Here is a 25,788-nt window from a genome sequence, read left to right as displayed (position 1 = left end):
TTTTCTTTTCTTTTTCAAACAATCTGCCAAAGTGCATGAGTACATGCCACAACGAGAGGCTGCAGCGTAGCACAGTGCAAGATCGATGGAGAGAGGATTTCTCCATGCACGGATACAAAGCTGGCTCATTCTTAAAGAAAGTGCTGTGCCATACTTACTTTAGAAGAAAAGCATTGTTCGAGTTCTTCAGATTTGCTACAGCAGGCCACGTACATCCATAAGTATGCATGTGAAATTCTGGAGATCATCTCTGATGAAAATATTGAGAGTCTTCTGGCCAAGCCATGGATGTAGCTAAGGTAGCAGATAAGCCAGTAAAAGTACACATTGTTTAAATCTCAGTTTGCAATAAGAATAAAGTTAACTGAAATTATATTTTAGGTTGTTGTTATTTTAGTTCAAAACAAAAAATATGGAGCAAAAGGACTCGCCGACTTGTCTAGCAACACTATGTTAGACTAAAGCAGAAGAACCAAGGTAAAGTATCTGACAGATGAGGAAATTAAACTAATGCTGTTTAATGATTTGGGACTGTCTTCACGTGAGAGTTCCTGAGTAGCGGAAACAGGAAGATATTTGGTCTGAAACATTTTTGGTATTTTTTTCCTAAAAATAAATCTGCTTATGTTTTTCTCTTTGTCCCTGTAACCGTGTAGACATTATCTCCCAAATCACTCAACCCACAGCAACTACATTTTCAGGACAGAGAAATGTATGTAAGATCTAGAAACCAGAATAATATTGGCCCAGAGAATTTATAGATGTAGCTACTAGCTAGTAATTGGGAAAATCAAGTTTTGAGCCACAGTATCATCAGTGACCACCAGATGGCAGTGTTCTATTATAATAGATGATACTGACTCCTTGTGGCCAGTATGAGTACTGCATCCTACAGAAGCAGATGGGTAATATGAGTTATAAAGAAATTCTAGTGTTGGCAGAATAAAAGCAATTCATAAGAATTGCTTTGCAGTCATCCTCTTACTTATATTCCTTCAAGTCACAAAAGAGACAGGGGGGGGGGGGGGGGCAATCCAGGGGGATGTTCTTTCTGTTAAACAAAGATTTATTATTGTACATTATTGTTTGTACCCTCCAAAATTTTACAGAACGGGACCTTAGTTTTTAATTCAGAAGTCCAATTATGTTAGTTAATATATGCAGTGATATAAATTTGTGTATTTTACAGGTGTCTCTTATGATATAAAAGAATTATAATTCTGCATCCCAGATTTGCAAGAAAAATATTTTTGTATACTATGAGTTCCTCTCCAGGGTTTCCAACTGTCAGAAAACAAGTGTGTGATTTTTTTCAGTGATAATGTAGTCCACAATGTCAAGGGTTTACAGGCTAAGTATCTGAAAGGTGGAATATAAATAAAGAAAAAAGAAAAAATAGTGAAAAGGCTATTTGGTTTTCTAATTGAAAGTTTCAGAGTTACCAGCTGCTGAAGTCAGGGTGGAATAATGTCACTGTGGAATTGGAACTAAATGATGGTTTCAATATTGATGTGAAAGCTTCCTTCAGCATCCAAAACCAGTCACAAAGCTGAGATAGAGTGATAAAGTTATTTTGGTCATTTCTTATTTCCTCTCTTCAGCAGTTTTAACCTTGAAATTTTAACCTAAAGTAAGAATCAAGCAGAATCCTGCCAAGGGCAAAGCATAAGTATGTAAAGAAAGACTTCAAAGAAGACTGTCATTTCCCTGGATGTGGCACTAAGAAATAACTTTATTCAGCTAAAGCTCAGTGGTCCTCAGTTCCCTACAGGCCTCCCAACCAGCCTGGGTTTCAGGATATCCTGAATTAATAAGCATTAAATACAGTATCTACATGCATTCCATGCATGCAAATATACCCCATGCATATTCATTGTGGATTGCCCGGTGGCAGAGGTAGCCTGTAGCACTTAGTTGGGAACTACTGATTGAGCCCCAAAGACATAAAAGTAATATGGCAACAATGCATCTGACAAAGTGGACTCTGTCCTCAAAAGCTCATGCTTCAATAAATTGGTTAGTCTATGAGATGCCACCCAACTCCTGTTATTTTTCCCAGATCTGGCCTCCCATAGACATTATGCAGTCTAAGTCCTTTCTTGTCTTCACTAACGCCAGCTTTTCACCAAGTTTGAGAAGTGTGTGTTGAACAGAAGCACTGTAATCTTGGCTCAAGGGTTTGAGATGGACCTTGATAATGTTAGCACTTACTTAAATGGCTGATATCTTTGGGTCTCAAAGCACTCCAACACTTCCTAGGTTTTGCTAACTATTATCAGCATTTCATCCAAAACCTCTTCAAGGTAGTATTTTCAGTTACTCCTACACATAAAGGCTTGCCAAAGAATTCTTAGAATCCACAAGCTCAGCAGGCCCTCGAAGAACTAAAGCAATTCTTTACATCAGCTCTAATCCTGCATCACCCTCATTCAACCAAGCCTTTTGTCTTAGACGTAGATACTTTTGAGGTTTGTGCAGGTGCAGTTTTGTCTCAAAGACATGATCTAGATTTTCAGCTCTGCCCATGGTAGTTACCTTTCCTGAAAGTTTTCCCTTGGAGAACGCAACTGATGCTAGAGTGCATCAAAGATGTTCAAGTGCATATGTTTTCAAGACTGCAAACTCCCTTTCTCAGAATTTTACTTACAGGTAAACGTATTCATTAAATCTCAGAATGCATACCTTTCCACAAACAGGTGGTTGTCTGCAGTGAAAGTGACACATTCCTCTGCATGACTGAAATGGCTTCCTATAGGGGGCAGTTTCACTGGAGGGTTGTTTTGCAAATCCCTGAAGCATATGTCTCTTTCTACAGGTATCTTTCCACAGCAGAGAGCAGCTGCTTTGTTTTTGGATTGAGAAATAACATCATCACAAATTCTAGCCTGGAAAATATGTCTCTGTGAAGAAATAAATATATGTCATTATAACCAGGGAATAGGAATATTATGGGGTGCAATGGTACAGAATGAAACAGAGGGGGACTGGCTTGTCTTTTTATGCTATCATCAGCCAGTAAAATGTGGCATGAGTAGACAAGAAGTAAAACAGGGCACTGGATAACAGAATGGCATGGTAGCTACTAGAAAGCCAAACAGGTGCCAGGTGTGAAAGGCTCCAGGCTTCAATAGATACTGTAAGTACAGGAGGTCATGATGAGAAGCCTTCTTCTGAAGGGTTTGCAAACAGAAGGAAAGTGACCAAAAAGGAGAGGTGAGGGATGTAGGGGAAGGGGGCAAGGGTAAGGTAACCAGCTGAACATCTTGGGGGGGGGAGGAGAGTGGGAATGAGAAGAGGGGTAGATGGAGCCCCTAGCTTTGCTTATCCATGACAAGCAATTGAAAGAAAGTCTCTCAATATATAACAGCATGTTATCCTTTGTGATTATGCAGAGTAAAAAGGTATCTGTGCCACACACTACCTCACTCAGAAAACATTCAGGCTTTGCATTCTGTGAGCAGCAGCTAGAAATAAATGCCTTGAGCTGATCCAGCAGTCTCCTCGTATCTGCTTGCGTGTTGAACAATACTCTTTGACTATAGTACACAACAGTGCTGCAAAAGAAAGAAAAGCAAGCCTTCAACTGAAATGCTTTAAATTAAGGTTGCATTGAATTTTAATCCTGCAAACACACTGTAATTAGCTCTTTCCTTGCCTGAAGTCAGACTAGCCAGTTTGTTCACTGTACTACAATCAGAGAATCATGGAAAGGTAGGGGAGGAAGAGACTTTGAAGGTTCATCCAGTTCATCCTCCTGCCTACAGGTGAGATCCATTGAATCTGTACCATCCCAGAAATGTAGGAGCATAAGAAAAAAATAGAAAGGAGTCCCAAAAATAACAGAGATAGGAAGAGAGCCGTGCAAGAATCAGCTTGAGATCTTCAGCTCTAAAGATGGTAATGCTATTTTATGATGTGGCCATTTCTCATCAACCTTTAATTCCAGAAATCATTATTGCCGCAAGCGTATCTTTGGCAGCGTATTGGAAACATCCTGAATCTCCCCCAGTTGTGGTGGTTCAGCGGCACCTTCAGAAATTATATGGGTAAATTGATGGCCATTTGTCAAGATTTTGCAGCCTTACCTAAGCTGGTTGTCTGCAGAGCCTACATGATTTATACTTATTCCTACCTTTTCCTAGATTCTCTTTGTATGATGGTCTTTCACGGGCTCTTATCTTACCTTCTCAATTACAGTGTAAACTGAATGCTATAAGATCTGTGGGGATGGCAGGGTTGGGGAGGGGTGGGACTTATCTTTCTTTGTAATGTATACCACAAAATTGTATATCTTTATTTTGCATTATGATTATACTTTTTGGTCAATAAACTTCAATTTAAAAAAAGTAATGCTGTTTTATAATCTTTTACATTTTGACCAGAATTAATAACTTACTTGAATCTGAAGACAACATCAGCCACATGAGACAGTGCACAGCCAGTGTTTCCTCTGTCTTCCTCTGTAAGGACACAATTGTAACACTGAAGGCTGGCAACATTAAAAGCAGGAATGAAGGAATCATGGCTTTGGAACTGTTCTGTATTGGTTGTGCCTTCACTATAGTATTTTCCACATCTAGAATGGAACACTGTTGAACTGAATTCACTGGGTAAGGCAACATATAAAGTTGAAAACAGTTATAGAATGAATGTGTCTTTGAAGTCCCAGTTCCATCCCATGTATCATTTTTAAAGGATCAAATTCACATTTATTTATTCATATTAGTCATCTCATTTAGTGGGAGCTGTAGACAACATCACAGTTTAATTTAATGATCCTTCCAATTTTGCATGAACCAAAGACTTTTTTTTTGCCCTTGATGGACAATAAGAGTTAGATTATTAATAAAAAATAACTGGATCCAAGATGGCTACAAAACATAAAAGCATATAAACATGATGGCAGAAAAAGACCATGTGGCCCATCCTGTCTGCCCATCTGTCCAATTAATTTAGCATTATAATGCTCATCACTTCCTTAGAGAGCCCCTGTATTTATCCCATGCTTTCTTGACTTCAGATGTTGGGGACTAGCTAGACAGTGGACCCTTAGGCCGGCCTGTGGGAGACCTGGTGTAGTTGGACTTTGGTCTCAGGGCAGCAGGCCGGTAGGCAGACCAGGCTGGTGTAGACAGTAGGCTTCACCCGGAAGCTGGTACTCCCCCGGGAGGAGCCCTTGGGAGTCCAGCCGCTTGGGACTCAGGAGGTTCACCCTGGAAGCTGGTGTCCCCCCGGGTGGAGCCTGTGGAAACCCGGCCGCTGGGACTTAGGCGATCTCTGGTCCGGTTCTTAAGTAGACTGGTGTTGAAGCGGATGAAGGAGACCTGGCAGGAACTGCGGCGGGCCGAAGTCAGGCAGCGAGGAACCAGGCAAGGGCTGCAGCAAGCTGAAGGCAGGCAGAGCAAAACCAGGCAGGAAGCTGGACAGGTGCTAAAGCAGGCAAGAACCAAAGTTAGTAGTGCGAGCAAGTCACGAAGTAGACTAAGCAGGCAGGCAGGCAGGAAGGGTGTGCAAGGGAGTCACACACCGGGGCTCTGGGCAACAGGGCACCGCAAGGGACCCGGTTGCAAGGCATCGTAGCGGGGACCGCGGGGAGTTTAAGTAGGACTGGGCGTCTGACGTCAGGGACGGGGCAGAACGCGCTCTGGTGGGAAACGGGCTATATCAGCACTGTGATTGCGCACGCGCGCGCCTAAGGAGCCCAGGGTAATGGCGTCTCCCCCGCGAAGATGCTCATGGAGCTGGTTCGGGCATCGCGTGGCCCAGCTGGAACTTTGAGGTAAGGGCCAGGACGCAAGGGTCGCGGAGCGGACCGCAACATCAGATACTGTTTTTGTCTCCATCACTTCCACTGGGAAGCTGCTCCATGCATCCACCACCCTCTCTGCAAAGAAATATTTCCTAAGATTATTCCTGAGACATCGCTCTTTCATCCTCATCTCTTGACCCCTCATTCTACAGCCTCCTTTCCACTGTAAAAAAGCTCACCTTCTGGGCAGGGAAACCTTTGAGATATTTGAATGTCTCTATCATATCTCCCCTATTTTGTCTTTCCTCTAGAGTATACATGTCTAAATCTTTAAATCTATGTCCACATGCTTTAGAATGAACACTGACCATTTTAGTAGCCACCCTCTGGACTGACTCAATCCTGTTTATATCCTTTTGAAGGTGCGATCTCCAGAATTGTACACAGTGAGGTTTCACCAGGGACCTTTACAGGGGCAATATTGCCTCCCTTTTTCTGCTGACCATTCCTCTCTCTATGCAGCCAAGCATCTTTCTGGCTTTTACCTTTTCTTTATCCACCTGTTTGACCACCTTAAGATCATTTATTTATGTATTTATTTATTTAAGCGTTTTATATACCATCATTCCAGAATAAGATCACAATGGCTTCCAAAATCAATGTTCATATTCTTAGTCAACAATTACATTCTGTGCCAGCATCAATCATCTAGGTCAACATCACAGCAGATTAGAGATGTGAATCGTGTGCCAGATCGTCTTAATGATCAGATTCGGCTGCGGGGGGGCTCAAATCTGATCGTTAAGATATGTGAATTGGAATCGTTTCCGATTCCAATTCACATTTTTTTAGGAGGCCCGCACCGCAAAAAAAAAACAAAACACATCCGACCCTTTAAATCGACCTCCCGACTGGACCGATCGCTAATTATTTTTTTACGGAGGCCCGCGCCGCAAAAAAAAAAACAAAACCACATCCGACCCTTTAAATTGACCCCCCCCCTCCCGACCTGAACCATCGCTAATTATTTTTTTACGGAGGCCCGCGCCGCAAAAAAAACAAAAAAAACCATCCGACCCCTTAAATCGACCCCCCCCCCCCCCCCCCCCCGACCCGACCCATCGCTAATTATTTTTTTACGGAGGCCCGCGCCACAAAAATAAAAAACAACCCATCCGACCCTTTAAATCGACCCCCCCTCCCGACCCCCCCAAAACCTTTTAAAGTTACCTGGTGGTCCAGGGGGGCCTCGGGAGACCTCGGGAAGAGATCCAGGGGGGCCTCGGGGAGAGGAGAGATCCAGGGGGGCCTCGGGGAAAGATTTCCCAGGCATCACCTGTTCTAAAAAAAAAAAAAAAAAATGGCGCCGATGCCCCTTTGCCCTTACCATGTGACAGAGTATCCGTGCCATTGGCCGGCCCCTGTTACATGGTAGGAGCACTGGATGGCCGGCACCATCTTTAAAGATGGCACCGGCCATCTATACTCATCAGCCCATAGTATAATATGGGCTGATGAGTAAAGATGGCCGGCGCCATCTTTAAACATGGCGCCGACCATCAGCCCATAGTATAATATGGGCTGATGAGTAAAGATGGCGCTGGACATCCAGTGCTCCTACCATGTGACAGGGGCCGGCCAATGGCACGGATACCCTGTCACATGGTAAAGGCAAAGGGGCATCGGCGCCATTTTTTTTTTTTTTAGAACAGCTGATGCCTGGGAAATCTTTCCCCGAGGCCCCCCTGGATCTCTCCTCTCCCCGAGGCCCCCCTGGCTCTCTCCCCGAGGCCCCCCGAGGACCCCTGGACCACCAGGTAACTTTAAAAGGTTTTGGGGGGGGTCGATTGAAAGGGTCAGATGGGTTTTTTTGGTTTTTTTTGCAGCGCGGGCCTCTGTAAAAAAATAATTAGCGATGGGTCGGGTCGGGAGGGGGGGGGTCGATTTAAAGGGTCAGATGGGGGTTTTTTTTTTTTTTTTGCGGTGCGACCTCCGTAAAAAAAAAAATAGCGATGGGTCGGGTCGATTTAAAGGGTCAGGGTGGGTTTAGGGGCTTTTTTGGTGTGCCCTATTTAACGATACAATACAAATGCCCCTGACGATAAATCGTGGGCATTTGTATTGTATCGTGCACTCTAACGATTTTGGACAATTTTAAAATTATCTGACGATAATTTTAATCGTTCAAAAACGATTCACATTCCTACAGCAGTTATGTTTTATTTATTTATTTATTTATTTATTTATTTATTTATGAACTTTTAATATACCGATATTCTTGGGACACATCATACCGGTTCACAATAAACTCATGGAGAAAAAGGAAATAGAAATTACAAATAACCGGGAAAGGGGAAGGGGAGCAGAGGAGGAAAAGGGAGAGAGGGGGGGTAGGGAGAAAGTTAGAGCCTAAGGAGCGTGAAAAAGCAAGAGTAGGAGAGAAAGGAGAAAGGTGGATAGGAACTGAGATAACAATCTTAACAATATTCTTAGTGGAAAAACAGCATTAACAATATCCTTACATTTTATAGATTGTATAATTTACCTTTTCTTGTGGGGAGGAGTGGAGGGCGTGGGGTGGCGGTGTGGCAGGGGGTAGGTGGGTTAGGTTTGGTTAGCGTCGGGGTAGGCCTGCAGGAAGAGCCATGTTTTGATGCCTTTTTTGAAGTTGAGTAGGGAGGGTTCGAGGCGGAGAGAGGTGGGGAGTGAGTTCCATAGGGAGGGTCCTGCTATGGTGAAAGCTCTATCTCTGGTGGAGGTGAGATGCGCAGTTTTGAGCGGTGGGGTGTGGAGGGTGCCAGCTAAGGTGGCTCTGGATGGGCGATTGGATGTACGGAAGCGTGGCATTTCCTTGAGCCAGGCGGGGTTGTCGCTATAGAGTGCATTGTGAAGAACAGTGAGGGTTTTGTATTTTATACGGAAGGGGATGGGGAGCCAATGCAGATCCTTTAGGACTGGGGTGATATGTTCTCTTTTTCGGGTGTCTGTGATTATTCTTGCCATGGAGTTTTGCAGGATTTGTAAGGGTTTAGTGGTAGAGTGTGGGAGGCCTATGAGGAGGGAGTTGCAGTAGTCTAGTTTTGATAGGATGGTGGACTGCAAAACTAGACGGAAATCTTTGGCGTGGAGGAGGGGTTTTATTTTTTTGAGAATTTGTAGTTTGAAGAATTCTCCTTTTAGAAGAGATTTGATGTGGGGTTTGAAGTTAAGATGTTGGTCTAATGTTACACCTAGATCTCTTACGGTTGGTACATGTTCTCTGTCAACACAATTACCCCCACCCCCAAATCATTGAGATTTGAACTTTGAACCTAGAACAGCTTGAAATCAGGAAAGGTAAGGGACAAGTATGGGCTTATCTTTCAGAGCCCTCTCAGACTCTCCAACTGTTGCAATGATTGAGCTGGATTTTTCCAGAGCTGAAGGGCTTAACAGTGGAACAATCATCCTTACCATAGTTGAGACCTTGCAGAGCCAGAGATCCATTCACTTCCTCTGAGGTTGGGAGAATATAATGTGGTCAGGATGCCTGAGGAGTCAGCAATACTGACAACCCAGGAGAAGAGAGTTTGGTTGCATATATACCATGAGAGCACTCATAAGTGAATTTGGTAGTCAACAGTGCTAATTCCAGAGAAGGAAAAACTCAATCCCAGCCTACCAATCGATCACTCATTTCTGGCTTCAGATTGTAACCTTTGATTCATTATGGATTGCCATATCCTCTATGGAAAAAGCTCTATTTATGCCTATAGACTGTGTCTTGGAGGGGACTTTAGGGATACAGAATCTTTTGAAGCAACATTGCAATATCACAGGACTAAGATAAAGAAACTAAATCAGTAAATCACTGAACTGCAGCGTTGTAATGCTGCATTAATAAAGGCTAAACTAGCAGTTTGGAAAATCAAAATAAGTGACTGAAACATTTCCCTCAGTGAATTGATTTCACTGAGGGAAATGTTCAGAAAATATTATAAGGAAATTCTGAAAGTTCCAGAAGAGTCAATACCACCTATCACTAAGGTTTTTTTAATACGCATCTGGAAAACCGAGCAAGAATCAAAGTAAGGGCCCTAAGAACATCTCAGATACATCTACCAATAGTCTCGACATAACTGGTTTTCTAGAAAACTCCCTGTTGGAAGCCATCACCAGAGATATTCATCTGATAACGTTCACCCTGGAGCCAGACAGGAACTGGACAATGAAATCTTTCTTTACATGTTTTGGGCATAAAATATCTGTTTCCAAATATATGTAAATAGTCTAAATGAAGAAGTGTAGCTATCTTTAAAAAAGGAATTGGATAAGTTCTTGGAGAAGTCCATTTCCTGCTATTACTTAAGTTGACTTAGAAAATAGCCACTGCTATTACTAGCAACAGTAACATGGAATAGACTTAGTTTTTGGGTACTTGCCAGGTTCTTATGGCCTGGATTGGCCACTGTTGGAAACAGGATGCTGGGCTTGATGGACCCTTGGTCTGACCCAGTATGGCATGTTCTTATGTTCTTAAGACATAAAATATTTTTGTCTAAACATTAGGTAATTATCTCATTAGGGGGCAACATTTACTTCATTTTCCTTGTTTTTGTGTTGCAAAATACAGAGATATCAAATATTTGTTTTATGACCCAAATCAGTTGCAGAACATTTTGGATAATAGAGCTACCCCACAGGTCATGTTAGCCAGAGTGACAGGATAGAACTGAAGTTGAAACAGTGGTTAAAAGAGGGAATGTAAATAGCTTAAGATAATGTAGACCTAACTACCCTTTTCTTTATTTTTATTTTCTTTTTTTAAATTATTATTAACTGGAATGCTTCTATGGATTTGATTCATGGACCCTTGATTGTGATTTCTGTTTTGAATATATTTACTGTTAACATTTTTCATTTTTAATTGTTCTTATTATGCTACTTTATGGATGTAAAACATACCTTTTCTTGTTCAAATCTTCAATTTAATCTGTTAAAACTTACATATATTTTCACAATTAATAAATAACAGTAAATGGTTAAAGTCAAAGCCCCCAGTTTCCTGTGGCAGCTTAGATGTAGATTCTGCAACAAGAATTAGAATGTTCTACAACCATTCTGTAGCATATTTGCATAACTTTATTTACAATTTTATATTTAATAATTCATACACATTTTTTTAAAATTTGTATGCATTAATAATTTAAATACAAAAACATATATTACTCAAAATGAAAAACAATAAATCATAGTTCTGCATGATTTTAAAGAAATAAACAGAAATAACATACTTAAGGATAATTACAATTTCTGTTTTTTATTTCTTTAATATCAAGCAGAACTGTGATTTATCTATATTTCATTATCAGAAATATGTTTCTTGCACTTAAATTGTTATATGCATGAAAAATAAAATGTAAACTTTTTTTGTAAAAAAACAATGTGGTTACAGCAAACATTGCACATGCAAACAATATATGTGATAAATGTGTTACCACAAAATTCGAGCTGTTTCAGAGATTCATATCAATGTTTGTTTTATTCAATGAAAGGCTCCAAAATAGACAAAAGTTCAAAAGTCATGCAATGCCCCAACACTGGACTGTTTTGTCAAGGCTGTGTCAGGAACGACAATACAAGGAGCAGCCTTATCTTTTTAGCAGAGCACAAGTGCATGAGAAAAAAAAATCTCCTGTGTCAGGGACTGCATGACTTTTGAACTTTTGTCTATTTTGGAGCCTTTCATTGAATAAAACAAACTTTGATATGAATCTTTGAAACCGCTCGAATATGGTTATACATTTATCACCAACATTTTTCTTTACACATTATAATGACTTCATTAAAAGAGATGGGAAGTCCAAACTTAAGATTATAAGAAAAATAGACCATCAAAATTAGCTATACACACACCTAAACCAATGCATATGTCCATAAGCTCAAAGAAAGAACCGTATCTCGTCAACAATCAACAATTAGTCAAAGTCTGAAGAAAACACACAGGCAGAATATGCTCTACTTTTCAAGAAAATCTCTCACTGGGCAAGGTCCAAATAGAAACTGAATCTCTTAAATATTTTATTTACATATTTATATTCCAGTTTCCATGACCAACAACCATTCCAATGAGAATGAGAACAAAATTCAAAACAAAATAAAGTGTAATACAGACATTTCCCCAAATAAAAATAGTAAAAAAAACCAAACCATACAAACCAATCAATAACATAACATGCATTGACAGCATTAAAATATTCTGTCAAAATGAAAGCATATAGTCCAAAAAGTCCACCCCAAAGTCCAAATCTACTACTGGAAAAAAAGGCAGAATTCCCTATCATCTACCATAAAATCTTAGTAAGAGGAGTAATTATGTCTTTCCTATTCCCTTCTCCAGCTGGCTAAAGAAAACTGTTTTCAGTTGTCAGCAAAAAGACATGTAATTCTTAAGATTCCTGAGAGCCACTGGTAAGGAATTTCATAACATGGGGTCGATAAGGTTTATTCCCTAGATTTAACCTTAGAAATAGCCTTCATTGACGGGACCTCTAACCTCACTTCCTAGTTAGAACACATAGCTGTGGACGGAGTATGATGTATAATCTTAGCTGTCAGATAGGAGACTCCAATATCTGCTATGGAGCGAAATACCAACAGAAGAATATTAAAAATGTATTCTCTATGTCACCGGAAACCAGTGAAGAGCTAACAATAATGAGAAAATCCACACCCATCACCTGCTACCAGTAATAATCCTTACTATGGTATTTTGCAACATTTGCAGATGACCTAACACCCACATTTGGAGCCCAGCCCACACAGACAGCATTAAAACAATCCAAGACAGTCAATACCAGAGGCTTCATAAAGTTTCTTACATCTTATGTCTACAAATAAGATCTTAGATGTTTAACTAATCATAAACAAAGAAAAGCCCTTCTTGTCACTGACTGTATTTAACTCTCCATAGAGAGTCTGGAATCCAAAATGATTCCCAAACTTTTATCTTCATGGACAGCTTAATTCCGGTTGACCCCATATCAGTCCTTGAGAACTTTTCTGGAAAGTGGGAAAAGTCCACCCATAATATCTGCTTTAAGCCACATTTAATTTCAGACAATTCTGATGCATTTAATAAGCCACTACATCAAATAGTAGCTCAGGAGTCTCCATAGATTTTTCCCAGGAATGTTGCCAAGTATCAGAGTGTGTGAGCTCTTCAGCTATGGTGGGATTGGCACTGCCTGGATAGCAAACTAGCTAGGCCCACACCGACAGTAGGCAGATTCTCTCAGATGGGGACAGGAGCTAGGCTTCATCTTTAGCGGCCTCGTTCCCCCCCACAGGTTAAGCCCTTGGGTTCCGAGGCTGGCTGGACTTAGGAGAGGGTCCCATGGAGAGTGATCAGGCAGAGTCAGTAACCAGGTTAAGGTCAGGGCAGACAGAGTTTGGGAAGCGTTGGGATCCAGGCAATGGTCAGGGTAGGAGGAGATCAGGCAAAGTCAGAATCCAGGCAGGGGTCAAGCACGGAGGTCAGTCAGAGGAGGATGGCAGGAGGGTCTGAAGCAAGGCAGGGGAGAGCTGGATATGACAAGGCTGGAGAAGGCAAAGCAGGAGCAGACTGGATAAGGCAAGGCAGGAACAGGTTGGAGCAAGGCAAGGAGAAGGAGCAAAGGGCACTGCTGGCAAGGCATGGCATGAGATTTGTTGCTGAGGCACAAGCCGGAAGTGATGCAGGTTTTTAAAATACCTTGCTGTGCTGACATCATCACTTGGTGCCGCGAGTGTCTTTCCCGCTGCATGGCCTTAATAAGGGGGCTGAGGCATGTACATGTGCACACCTAAGAAAGGCAATGCTGGTGGGCCAGGATTCAAACGGTAGGATCAGAGCCTCTTGCAGCTGATGAGGGATCCTGGGTTTAGTAAGGCCAGTCGTGGGGCTGTTCTGTGACCTACCCAACATTACTGTACCCCCCTTCTAAGCCCCCTCCCCAGGCCTCCAGGCTTAGACTTATAGGGAAACAGGCAATGGAATTCCATAGTGAGACAAGGGGCTTGGACATTTGAAGCAGGCTCCCATGTATTTTCTTTGGGTCCAAAACCCTTCCAAGAGATGAGATAACACAATTTTCCTCTGATGTGTCTGGAATCCAAGATGGACTGCACCTCATATTCGGTGTCTGCTTCTGAAACCAAATTGGTGGGCTTGGGTATGGACTGAGAGGACAATGACAAGAGCAGTGGTTTTAGCAAGGAGACATAGAAAATATTGTGAACTCTTAAAGTAGGAGGCAGTCGAAGTTGATAGCTGACAGGTCCCACTTGGTGGATGACAGGGAAAAAGCCAATGAAGCATGGAAAGAAACTCATGGATGGGGTTTTCAATCAAAGGTTTTGAGTATTAAGCCACAACTTGTCACCTGGTTTTAGGTGGTGCCAGATGGTGTCTCTTATTGGCCTGTTTCTTGTATTTCTGTGGCCATGACAAGGAGTCACTGAATCTTCTGCCAAAGTTCTCTAAGATCCTGGGTTATAGTATTAGCTGTTGGACAGGGAATCATTAGAGGATCCAGAAGAGGAAGTCAAGGATACCTGCTGTAGACTATATAGAAGGATGAGGTACCTGCAGATTCCTCAGCGTGGTTGTTATAACAGAATTTTAAGACATAAGAACATAAGACTTGCAATACTGGGTCAGACCAAAGGTCCATCAAGCCTAGTATCCTGTTTCCAACAGTGGTCAAGCCAGGATACAAGTACCTGGCAGGATCCCAAGGGGTAGATAGATTCCAAGTTGCTTATCCCAAGAATAAGCAATGGATTTCTACAACTCAATAATTGTTGATAGACATTTCCTCCAGGAACTTGCCCAAATCTTTTTTAAAAGCAGCTAGACTAATAGCTTTCACCACATCCTCTGCCAACAAATTCCATAGCTTAATTATGCATTGAGTTTGCCCATGGTAGTAGGAAGTCAGTCATCTTGCTGGTCATTTACATATGCTTTAAGGAAAACCTTGAGAATCTGGGTTTTCCTGCTCCCTCTGGCCAATGATCTGCAGATGGTAAGCAAATGAGAAATCTTTCTTTCTTAAATTTTTTGCAGAGGTTCTTGTTGAGTTTGTGGACCCTTGAGCCAGCTTGAGAGCAGATGGATCCACTGAGGGGAGGCCCTCTAATGGTACTCTTACCTGGGAGGCGGAGCAGGACCAGGAGACCAGACTGGAGCTTCACCTTTATCCTCGTTCCCCGCAAGTTGAGCCCTTGGGTGCCGGGGCCGGCAGGACTTAGGCAAAAGTCTCTTGGCAGGAAGAGTCCAGTAGGTGGTCCGAGTCTAGGCTGGTGGAGATCCAGAAGAACAGAGATGGTCCAGGAGTCAAGGTGGACAGCAGCAGCGGTGCAACATGGAAAACCAGGCCAGAAGTCAGGGCAGGCTGAAGACAAGCAGTAACCAGAGAACACACCAGAAGTCAGGATGGGAAGAAGACAGGAGAATCAGGATACCAAGCCGAGGTCAGAGCCGAGGAGACAACCAAAGACAGGAACTGGAAGAGGAGCGGAACCACAGGAGTAGGAACACAGGAACTGGAACAAGCAGGAATATAGGAATGGAGGCAGGAACAAACAGGAACACAGGAACTGGAACAAGCTGGAACACAGGAATGGAAGCAGGAACGCAGGAACAAGCAACTAGCTACTCACACGAGCTGACCTGTTGCCAAGGAAAGGAAGAGAAGCGGGAAGTGGGCTTTTATAGCCCTAGTCCGTGATGTCATCCTTGTGGGCTGGGCCGAGGTTTCCTGCCACAGCCCCTTTAAATGTAGAGCTAGGATGCGTACGCGTGCACCTATGGAGGAAGAGTCCAGGAGGGAGTCGGCGGCATCTCCCTCATGGGGAGAATGCCATGGCAAAGGCCCAATGCGGCCTGCCCGCATTGGGCCTTTGCCCAATGCGGGCAGATGGAGGCCAGAGTCTTCCGGGAGAGTTGGGGAGATCTGGAACGGAGATGCCCCAGTCGCAGAGTGGACATGATGGTTATTCGAAAACTCCACCCAAGGCAGGAGAGATGCCGAGTCATCTTGTCGGTTACCCACAAATGAACGACGGTAGCCTTTCAACATGCAATTGGTCCACTCTGCATGGCCGTTTCCTTGCGGGTGAAATGCCGATGTAAAGTCCAGTTTGACTTCGAACTTTTTGCAGAGGGCACGCCATTACTTGGCGGTAAACTATGAGCCACAGTCCGAAGCTATATGTTGAGGTAGACCGTGCAAATGAAAGACGTGTTGGGCAAATAGGTGGGCAATGTCAGGTGCCGTAGGCAGTTTCAGGAGAGCCACAAAGTGGGCCATTTTCGAAAATCTATCGATGATTACCAAAATCACTTGCTTTCCTTCCAATACTGGTAAACTCACCATGAAGTCCGTAGAAATGTGGGTCCATGGCTCCTCAGGGATAGGGAGCGGTTCCAAAAGCCCCCAGGGGTGGCCAGGAAGCGGATTCTGTTGGGCGCACGTTGGGCAATAACTAACATAGGCTTCGACGTCTCGATTAACGTGGAGCCACCAATAATTGCGAGTCAGTAGTTCTAAGGCGCGAGCCTTGCCAGGGTGACCAGCGGTCAAAGAGTCGTGGGCCCAGGATAAGACCTTCTATTTGAGACGAAGTGGCACTACTGTCTTGCCTGTAGGGACTACAATTGGTAGCGGTAAGATGAACCTGAGCTGGATCCAGGATGTATTGGGGTACCACTGGAGTATCCTCGGACTCGGAAGTGCGAGAAAGAGCGTCAGCTCGGATATTCTTTGAAGCTGGGCGATATGGGAGAAAGAGAAGTTGAACTGGCTGAAGAACAGGGACCAGCGTGCCTGTCGGGGATTCAGCCGCTGAGCCCAGCACAAGTACTCCAAGTTCTTGTGGTCTGTGCATACGGTTATAAAATGTTTGGCCCCCTCCAGCCACTGCACCACTCCTCAAAGGCCATTTTTATGGCAAGCAGTTCTTTATCCCCAATATCATAGTTATTTCTGCAGGGGAAAATTCCCGGAAAAAATAGGAACAAGGTAGCAGCGCCCCATTGGGTGAGAACTGGCTGAGTACGGCCCCAACGGCAGAGTCCGAGATATCCATTTCCAACACAAATGGACGGAAAGGATCAGGGTGAAGTAAGAACATAAGAACATGCCATACTAGGACAGATCAAGGGTCCATCAAGCCAGCATCCTGTTTCTAACAGTGGCCAATCCAGGCCATAAGAACCTGGCAAGTACCCAAAAACTAAGTCTATCCCATGCTACTGTTGCTAGTAATAGCAGTGGCTATTTTCTAAGTCAACTTAATTAATAGCAGGTAATGGACTTATCCACCAAGATCCTATCCAATCCTTTTTTAAACACAGCTACACTAACTGCACTAACCACATCCTCTGGCAACAAATTCCAGTGTTTAATGGTGCGTTGAGTGAAAAAGAACTTTCTCCGATTACTTTTAAATGTACCACATGCTAACTTCATGGAGTGCCCCCTAGTCTTTCTATTATCTGAAAGAGTAAATAACCGATTCACATTTTCCCATTCTAGCCATCTCATGATTTTAAACGCCTCTCATATCCCCCCCTCATCTGTCTCTTCTCCAAGCTGAAAAGTCCTGACCTCTTTAGTCTTTCCTCATAGGGGAGCTGTTCCATTCCCTTTATCATTTTGGTTGCCCTTCTCTGTACCTTCTCCATTGAAACTATATCTTTTTTGAGATGCGGCAACCAGAATTGTACACAGTATTCAAGGTGCAGTCTCACCATGGAGTGATACAGAGGCATTATTACATTTTCCGTTCTATTAACCATTCCCTTTCTAATAATTCCCAACATTCTATTTGCTTTTTTGACTGCCGCAGCACACTGAACCGACGATTTCAAAGTGTTATCCACTATGATACCTAGATCTCTTTCTTGGGTGCTAGCTCCTAATATGGAACCTAACATTGTGTAACTATAGCATGGGTTATTTTTCCCTATATGCATCACCTTGCACTTGTCCACATTAAATTTCATTTGCCATTTCGATGCCCAATTTTCCAGTCTCACAAGGTCTTCCTGCAATTTATCACAATCTGCTTGTGATTTAACTACTCTGAACAATTTTGTATCATCTGCGAATTTCATTACCTCACTAGTCGTATTTCTTTCCAGATCATTTATAAATATATTGAAAATTATGGGTCCCAATACAGATCCCTGAGGCATTCCACTGCCCACTCCCTTCCACTGAGAAAATTGTCCATTTAATCCTATTCTGTTTCCTGTCTTTTAGCAGTTTGTAATCCACGAAAAGACGTTGCCACCTATCTCATGACTTTTTACTTTTCCTAGAAGCCTCCCATGAAGAACTTTGTCAAACACCTTCTGAAAATCCAAATACACTACATCTACTGGTTCACCTTTATCTACATGTTTATTAACTCCTTCAAAAAAGTGAAGCAGATTTGTGAGGCAAGACTTGCCTTGGGTAAAGCCATGCTGACTTTGTTCCATTAAACCATGTCTTTCTATATGTTCTATGATTTTGATATTTAGTAGGGATGTGAATCGTTTTTCTGACGATTGAAAATATGGTACAATATTTTCAAAGTCGTCAGAAATCGGGGGCTCCCCGAAACCGATAGGAAAACCCCACAAAATTGTTCGTGGGGTTCTCTTATCATTTTGGGGGAGGGTGGGAAAAACGGCACACAAAAACAACCCCTAAACCCACCCCAACCCTTTAAAACAGATCCCTTAGCTTCCCCCACCCTCCCAACCCCCCAAAATTTTTTTGAAAAGTACCTAGTGGTCCCTTGGGGGTCGCGGGAGTGATCTCCCGCTCTCGGGCTGTCGGCTGCCACTAATAAAAATGGCGCCGATGGCCTTTGCCCTTACCTTGTGACAGGGTATCCATGCCATTGGCCGGCCCCTGTCACATGGTAGGAGTAATGGACCGCCAGCGCCATCTTTAAAAATGGCAGGGGCCGGCCAATGGCATGGATACCCTGTCACAAGTTAAGGGCAAAGGCCATCGGCGCCATTTTTAATAGTGGCAGCCGACGGCCCGAGAGCGGGAGATCACTCCCGGGACCCTCACTGGACCACCAGGTACTTTTAAAAAGTTTTGGGAGGGTCGGGAGGGTGGGGGAAGCTAAGGGATCTGTTTTAAAGGGTCGGGGTGGGTTTTTTATCGGCTCGGGCGCAGCCTATAAAAAAAAACCGATCGGACCGCATGAAAAAAATTTCACGATGTGAATCGGAACCGGAATCAGAACCAATTCCGGTTCCGATTCACATCTCTAATATTTAGAACACTTTCCACTATTTTTCCTGGTACTGAAGTCAGGCTAACTGGTCTGTAGTTTCCTGGATCGCCCCTGGAGCCCTTTTTAAATATTGGGATTACATTAGCTACCCTCCAGTCTTCAGGTACAATGGATGATTTTAATGATAGTTTACAAATTTTTATTAATAGGTCTGAAATTTCATTTTTGAGTTCCTTCAGAACCCTGAGGTGTATACCATCCAGTCCAGGTGATTTACTACTCTTCAGTTTGTCAATCAGGCCTACCACATCTTCTAGGTTCACTATGATTTGGTTCAGTCCATCTGAATCATTACCCATGAAAACCTTCTCCAGTACGGGTACCTCCCCAACATTCTCTTCAGTAAACACTGAAGCAAAGAAATCATTTAATCTTTCCGCGATGGCCTTATCTTCTCTAAGTGCCCCTTTAACCCCTCGATCATCTAGCGGTCCAACTGACTCCCTCACAAGCTTTCTACTTCGGATATATTTTTAAAAGATTTTACTGTGAGTTTTTGCCTATACGGCCAACTTATTTTCAAATTCTCTCTCAGCCTGTCCTATCAATGACTTACATTTAACTTGCCAATACTTATGAATTATCCTATTTTCTTCTCTTGGATCCTTCTTCCAATATTTCACTGAAGATCTTTTGGCTAAAATAGTTCTTTCACCTCCCCTTTTAACCATGCCGGTAATCGTTTTGCCTTCTTTCCACCTTTCTTAATGTGTGGAATACATCTGGCCTGTGCTTCTAGGATGGTATTTTTTAACAATGACCATGGCTCTTGCACACTGTTTACATTTGTAGCTTCTCCTTTCAGTTTTTTTCTAACTATTTTTCTCATTTTATCAAAGCTTCCCTTTTGAAAGTTTAGCACGAGAGCTGTGGATTTGCTTATTGTCCCCTTCCAGTCATTAATTCAAATTTGATCATATTATGATCACTATTGCCAAGCAGCCCCACCACCGTTACCTCTCTCACCAATTCCTGTGCTTGTTTTAATCCCTCAAAAGCCTTCAGCTCCTCTGGTGGCCAATCTCTGGCATTGGCTCCTTTTCTGGTGAGTGCGGTGAGTGGTGCTACAATGTGCGAGTAATGGGGAATAATGGGCTGGTATCAATTGGCGAAGCCAAAGAAACACTGGGGGGCCTGAATTCCCACGGGGCGGGGCCAGTCTCTAATTCTCGCCACTTTCTCTGGGTCTATATGAAAACCAGTGGTGGATACGATGTACCCTAGAAAAGGGAGAGACTCCTGCTCGAAGAGGCACTTCTCGAGCTTCGCGTACGGGTGATGTTCCCAAAGGCATTGAAGCACTCATCATACCTCTTGGCGATGGGAAGGAAGGTCCTTGGAGTAAACGAGGACATCATCCAGGTAGTCAATTACACATGAGTGGAGCATTTCCAGGAAGACCTCATTCATGAGGTTTTGGTAGACTGCCTGAGCATTGCCTATTCCGAAGAGCATTACCAAATACTCATAATGCCCGACGCGAGTATTGAAGGTGGTCTTCCATTCATCGCCAGGCTTTATTCGAACCAAGTTGTATGCCCCTCGAAGATCGAGTTTTGTGAAGAGACAGCCATGTGTATATATACATGAAAAAATTTAAAAAGTTAAGTCAAAGAAAGAAAGTCAAAGAAAGTTAAGGCTGTGGAAAACAAAATGGCATCAGAGAAAGAAACTGCAGACACAAGTGCTGCGGATAAAGAGCCAGCTGATTCAGGCATTTTTGGAAAAAGTGACTTTGATTGTGGACAAGCCTTTCAATTGACTGGAATCGACGCCAGCAGACATGAAATCGGAATTCTGTGGGCATACTACCCAAATCTGAGAGCTATAACAAGAAACGCAGTCCCAGGAAAGAACAACTAATGAATTTTCAGGAACAGACAAAAACTGAAAAAGCAAAACCAAAACATTGGAAAACAAAAATAGAGGAGCAAGAAAATCAGGGATGCCAAAGTATTGGAGTGGTTGGTGGATCCAAAGGTGTGAAAGAAAGATAAGGAACTCTTTTCAGTTGATGCAGAAGTGGATCCCAACTGAGCTAAAGTCAGACAGAGAGCCGAGGCCCATGCATGAGTGGGTGCGCAGATTGGGAACACAGAAGGGCGGCGAGGAGAGGCCAAGGCTGATTATGGACCATGCATTGTGTTATTCGGATAAACCAAAGATCACGGCAGCTTATCGAACAAAATTGCATCTGGAGACGAGAAGGAAAAAAGGTACTTTCGTTGCTGAAAAATCTTGGAGCAGTTACTCCATACTGCTCAGTGCTTGACAGACAAAGCATTAAATGCAGGCTGATGTACTTAACTGAGAGTACAGCAAAATGTCACCTTGTTAACCTTCACAGATATTAACCTACTTCAATTAATTTGTACAATGTTAAAACTTGTTTACTTAATTTTCAATGTTCAATGTAAAAACTCCTGTTTTATTCTTATTCTGTTCTATGTAAACCGCTAAATGTAGCGACAGTTACTGTTCCTTGTGAACCGGGGTGATATGTATATTATACAGGAACCTCCGGTATATAAATCATTTAAATAAATAAATAAATAAATAAATGAAGGAAGACCAGAATAAGTTTTAAAAGGAAAAAGAACAAAGAGGCAGGGAGGAAACTAAGACAAAGCCAGAGGATAGAGTGAAACTATAAGCACGGAAATTGGAAAATTGTTTATTCAAAGTTTGGCAAGTCTTGTGGGGGTCAGGAGGCCCCCCCAAGCTGGCCAAAAGTCCCTGGGGGTCCAGCGGGGGTCCAGGAGCGATCTCCCGCGCTCATGACGTTGGGGGACAGGAACCAAAATGGCGCCGGCACTACCTTTGCCCTGTCATATGACAGGGCAAAGGTAGCGCCGGCGCCATTTCTATTAACGCACCCGTGGCCCGAGAATGGAAGATCACACCGGGGACCCCCCACTGGACCCCAGGTAATTTAAGACATTTTGGGGGGGTTCGGGAGGGTGGGGGATTTATTTTAAAGGGTCGGGGTGGGTTTTAGGGTTGTTTTAGTGTGCCGGTTTTCCCGCCCTCCCCCGATTTACGATTTACACGATTTTAAAAAAAACAAAACCGCGATGATCCGAATCCCTCCCCCCCCCCCCCCAGCCAAAATCGATCGTTAAGACGATCGATCTCACGATTCACATCTCTAGTATTCAATAACATAGGCTCAAAATCTCTATCTTAAAAACTGGCATAAGAACATATGATATTGCCATGCTGGGTCAGACCAAGGGTTCATCAAGCCCAGCATCCTGTTTCCAACAGAGGCTAAACCAGGACACAAGAACCTGGCAATTACCCAAACACCAAGAAGATCCCATGCTCCTGATGCCAGTAATAGCAGAGGCCATTCCCTAAGTAAACTTGAATAATAGCAGTTAAAGGACTTCTCCTCCAAGAACTTATCCAAACCTTTTTGAACCCAGCTACACTAACTGCACTAACCACATCCTCTGGCAACAAATTACAGAGCTTTATTGTGCGCTGAGTGAAAAAGAATTTTCTCCGATTAATCTTAAATGTGCTACTTGCTAACTTCATGGAATGCCCCCTAGTCCTTCTATTATTTGAAAGTGTAAATAACCGATTCACATCTACTCGTTCAAGACCTCTCATGATCTTAAAGACCTCTATCATATCCCCCCTCAGCCGTCTCTTCTCCAAGCTGAACAGCCCTAACCTCTTCAGCCTTTCCTCATAGGGGAGCTGTTCCATCCCCTTTATCATTTTGGTTGCCCTTCTCTGTACCTTCTCCATCACAACTATATCTTTTTTGAGATGCGGCAACCAGAATTGTACACGGTTTTCAAGGTGCAGTCTCACCATGGAGCAATATAGAGGCATTATGACATTTTTCATTTTATTAACCATTCCCTTCCTCATAATTCCTTGCATTCTGTTTGCTTTTTTGACTGCTGCAGCACACTGAGCCGATGATTTTAAAGTATTATCCACTATGATGCCTAGATCTTTTTCCTGAGTGGTAGCTCCTAATATAGAACCTAATATCATGTAACTACAGCAAGGGTTATTTTTCCCTATATGCAGCACCTTGCACTTGTTCACATTAAATTTCATCTGCCATTTGGATGCCCAATCTTCCAGTCTTGCAAGGTCCTCCTGTAATGTATCACAATCCGCTTGTGATTTAACTACTCTGAATTATTTTATATCATCCGCAAATTTGATAACCTCACTCGTTGTATTCCTTTCCTGATCATTTATATATATATATATATATATATATATATATATATATTGAAAAGCACTGGTCCACGTACAGATCCCTGAGGCACTCCACTGTTTACCCTTTTCCACTGAGAAAATTGACCATTTAATCCTACTTTCTGTTTCCTGTCTTTTAACCAGTTTGTAATCCACGAAAGGACATCGCCTCCTATCCCATGACTTTTTAGTTTCCTTAGAAGCCTCTCATGAGGGACTTTGTCAAATGCCTTCTGAAAATCCAAATACACTACATCTACCAGTTTATCTTTATGCACATGTTTATTAACCCCTTCAAAAAATGCAGCAGATTTGTTAGGCAAGACTTCCCTTGGGTAAATCCATGTTGACTGTGTTCCAATAAACTATGTCTTTCTATATGCTCTACGATTTTGATCTTGAGAATAGTTGCCACTATTTTTCACGGCACTGAAGTCAGGCTACTTGTCTATAGTTACCCAGATCGCCCCTGGAGCCTTTTTTAAATATTGGGGTTACATTGGCCACCCTTCAGTCTTCAGGTACAATGGATGATTTTAATGATAGGTTACAAATTTTAGCTAATAGATCAGAAATTTCATTTTTGTGTTCCTTCAGTACACTAGGTTGCATACATCTTTAGTTTGTCAATCTGGCCTACTACATCTTCAAGGTTCACAATGATTTCGTTCAGTTCGTCTGACTCATCACCCCTGAAAAACATCTCCGGAACTGGTACCTTCCAATATCCTCATTAGTAAACAAAGAAGCAAAGAATTGATTTAGTCTTTCTGCAATGGCCTTATCTTCCCTAAGACCCCTTTAACCCCTCGGTCATCTAATGGTCCAACCAACTGCCTCACAGGTTTCTTGCTTTGGATATATTTTTAAAAGTTTTTATTATGAGTTTTTGCCGCTATGGCCAACTTCATTTCAAATTCTCTCTTTGCCTGTCTTATCAATGTTTTACACTTAAATTGACAATGCTTATGTTTTATCCTATTTTCTTCAGATGGATCCTTCTTCCAATTTTCGAAGGATGTTTTTTTGGCTAAAATAGCCTCTTTCACCTCGCCTTTTAACCATGATAGTAATCGTTTTGCCTTCCTTCCACCTTTCTTAATGTGTGGAATACATATGGACTGCGCCTCTAGGATTATATTTTTAAACAATGTCCATGCCTGTTGAACACTTTTAACCTTTGCAGCTGCAAAAAAAGATGTAGTGGAATTAGAAAATGTATAAAGAAAGGAAACCAAAATGATAAAGGGGATAGAATGGATCCCCTATGAGGAAAGATTAAACAGGTTAAGGTTCTTCATCCTGTAGAAGAGACAACTGAGGGGAGATATGATAGAGGTCTATTAAACTTGAGTGGGATGGAATGGGTAAACAGGGAACAGTTATTTACCATTTAAAATAGTCATAGGAAGGGCTTTTTTTCCAGGGGTATATGCCAGTACTGAGGACCATCATCTTTTTCCTCCACCTGCTTGATTTGCCTTGTAATCAAATCTTTTTATAGCCCATGCATCCTACATTTGAGAACCAGATGACTTTAAACAATAGGGACTTCCTATCCCCCCCCCCCCCCCGCAATTGTTTTAAGAACCCCTTCAGAGAGTTACATAGTCCTGCAAGTCTGGCAATCTTAATTGGATTCCAGCTTGAAACTCCATTCTTTTCCCAACTTAGAAGCACTCTCCCTGGATGATGTTAGGTTCCATATTAGGAGCTACCAGGAAAATGATCTAGACGTCATAGTGGATAATACTTTGAAATCATCGGCTCAGTGTGCTGCGGTAGTCAAAAAAGAAAACAGAATGTTAGGAATTATTAGAAAGGAAATGTGAATAAAACAAAAATGTTATAATGCCTCGGTATCGCTCCATGGTGAGACCACACCTTGAGTACTGTGTACAATTGTGGTTGCCGCATCTCAAAGAAGATATTATTGTGATGGAGAAGGTGCAAAGAAGAGTGACCAAAATGATAAAGAGGATAGAACAGCTCCCCTATGAGGAAAGGCCAGAGGTTAGGACTGTTTAGCTTGGGGGGTGGGGGGGGGGGATATGATAGAGGTCTTTAAAATCATGAGAGGTCTAGAATGGGTAAATGTGAATCGGTTATTTAATCTTTCGAATAATAGAAGAACTAGGAGGCACTCCATGAAATTAGCAAGTAGCACATTTAAAACTAATCAGAGAAAAATTTTTTTCACTCAACACACAATTAAGCTCTGGAATTTGTTGCCAGAGGATGTGGTTAGTGCAGTTAGTGTAGCTGGGTTTTAAAAAGGTTTGGATAATTCATGGAGGAGAAGTCCATTAACTGCTATTAATCAAGTTGTCTTAGAGAATAGCCATTGCTATTACTGGCATCAGTGGCATGAGATGTTCTTAGTGTTTGGGTATTTGCCAGGTTCTTATGACCTGGATTGGCTACTGTGGGAAACAGGATACTGAGCTTGATGGACCCTTTGTCTGACCCAGTATGGCAATTTCTTA

At 42.6% G+C, this 25,788-nt stretch overlaps 1 protein-coding gene across 1 annotated transcript in view; it reads right to left on the bottom strand.

Annotated features, from left to right (window-relative positions):
* The window catches only part of LOC115090109 (afamin-like), an 85,801-nt gene that overhangs the window by 31,435 nt on the left and 28,578 nt on the right, over positions 1-25,788 (bottom strand). Inside the window, exons 3-6 of the mRNA XM_029598820.1 lie at positions 4,397-4,460; positions 3,422-3,554; positions 2,683-2,900; positions 159-294 (exon numbers count right to left, since the gene is read on the bottom strand). Of these exons, the coding sequence (XP_029454680.1) occupies positions 159-294; positions 2,683-2,900; positions 3,422-3,554; positions 4,397-4,460 (551 nt within the window). The remainder of the gene's footprint in view (positions 1-158; positions 295-2,682; positions 2,901-3,421; positions 3,555-4,396; positions 4,461-25,788) is intronic.

This window comes from Rhinatrema bivittatum, chromosome 1 (genome assembly GCF_901001135.1).
Source record: "Rhinatrema bivittatum chromosome 1, aRhiBiv1.1, whole genome shotgun sequence".
Lineage (NCBI taxonomy): Eukaryota > Metazoa > Chordata > Amphibia > Gymnophiona > Rhinatrematidae > Rhinatrema > Rhinatrema bivittatum.
The sequence above is the reverse complement of the archived record's forward strand: the minus strand, read 5'-3'. Positions and strand labels throughout refer to the sequence as shown.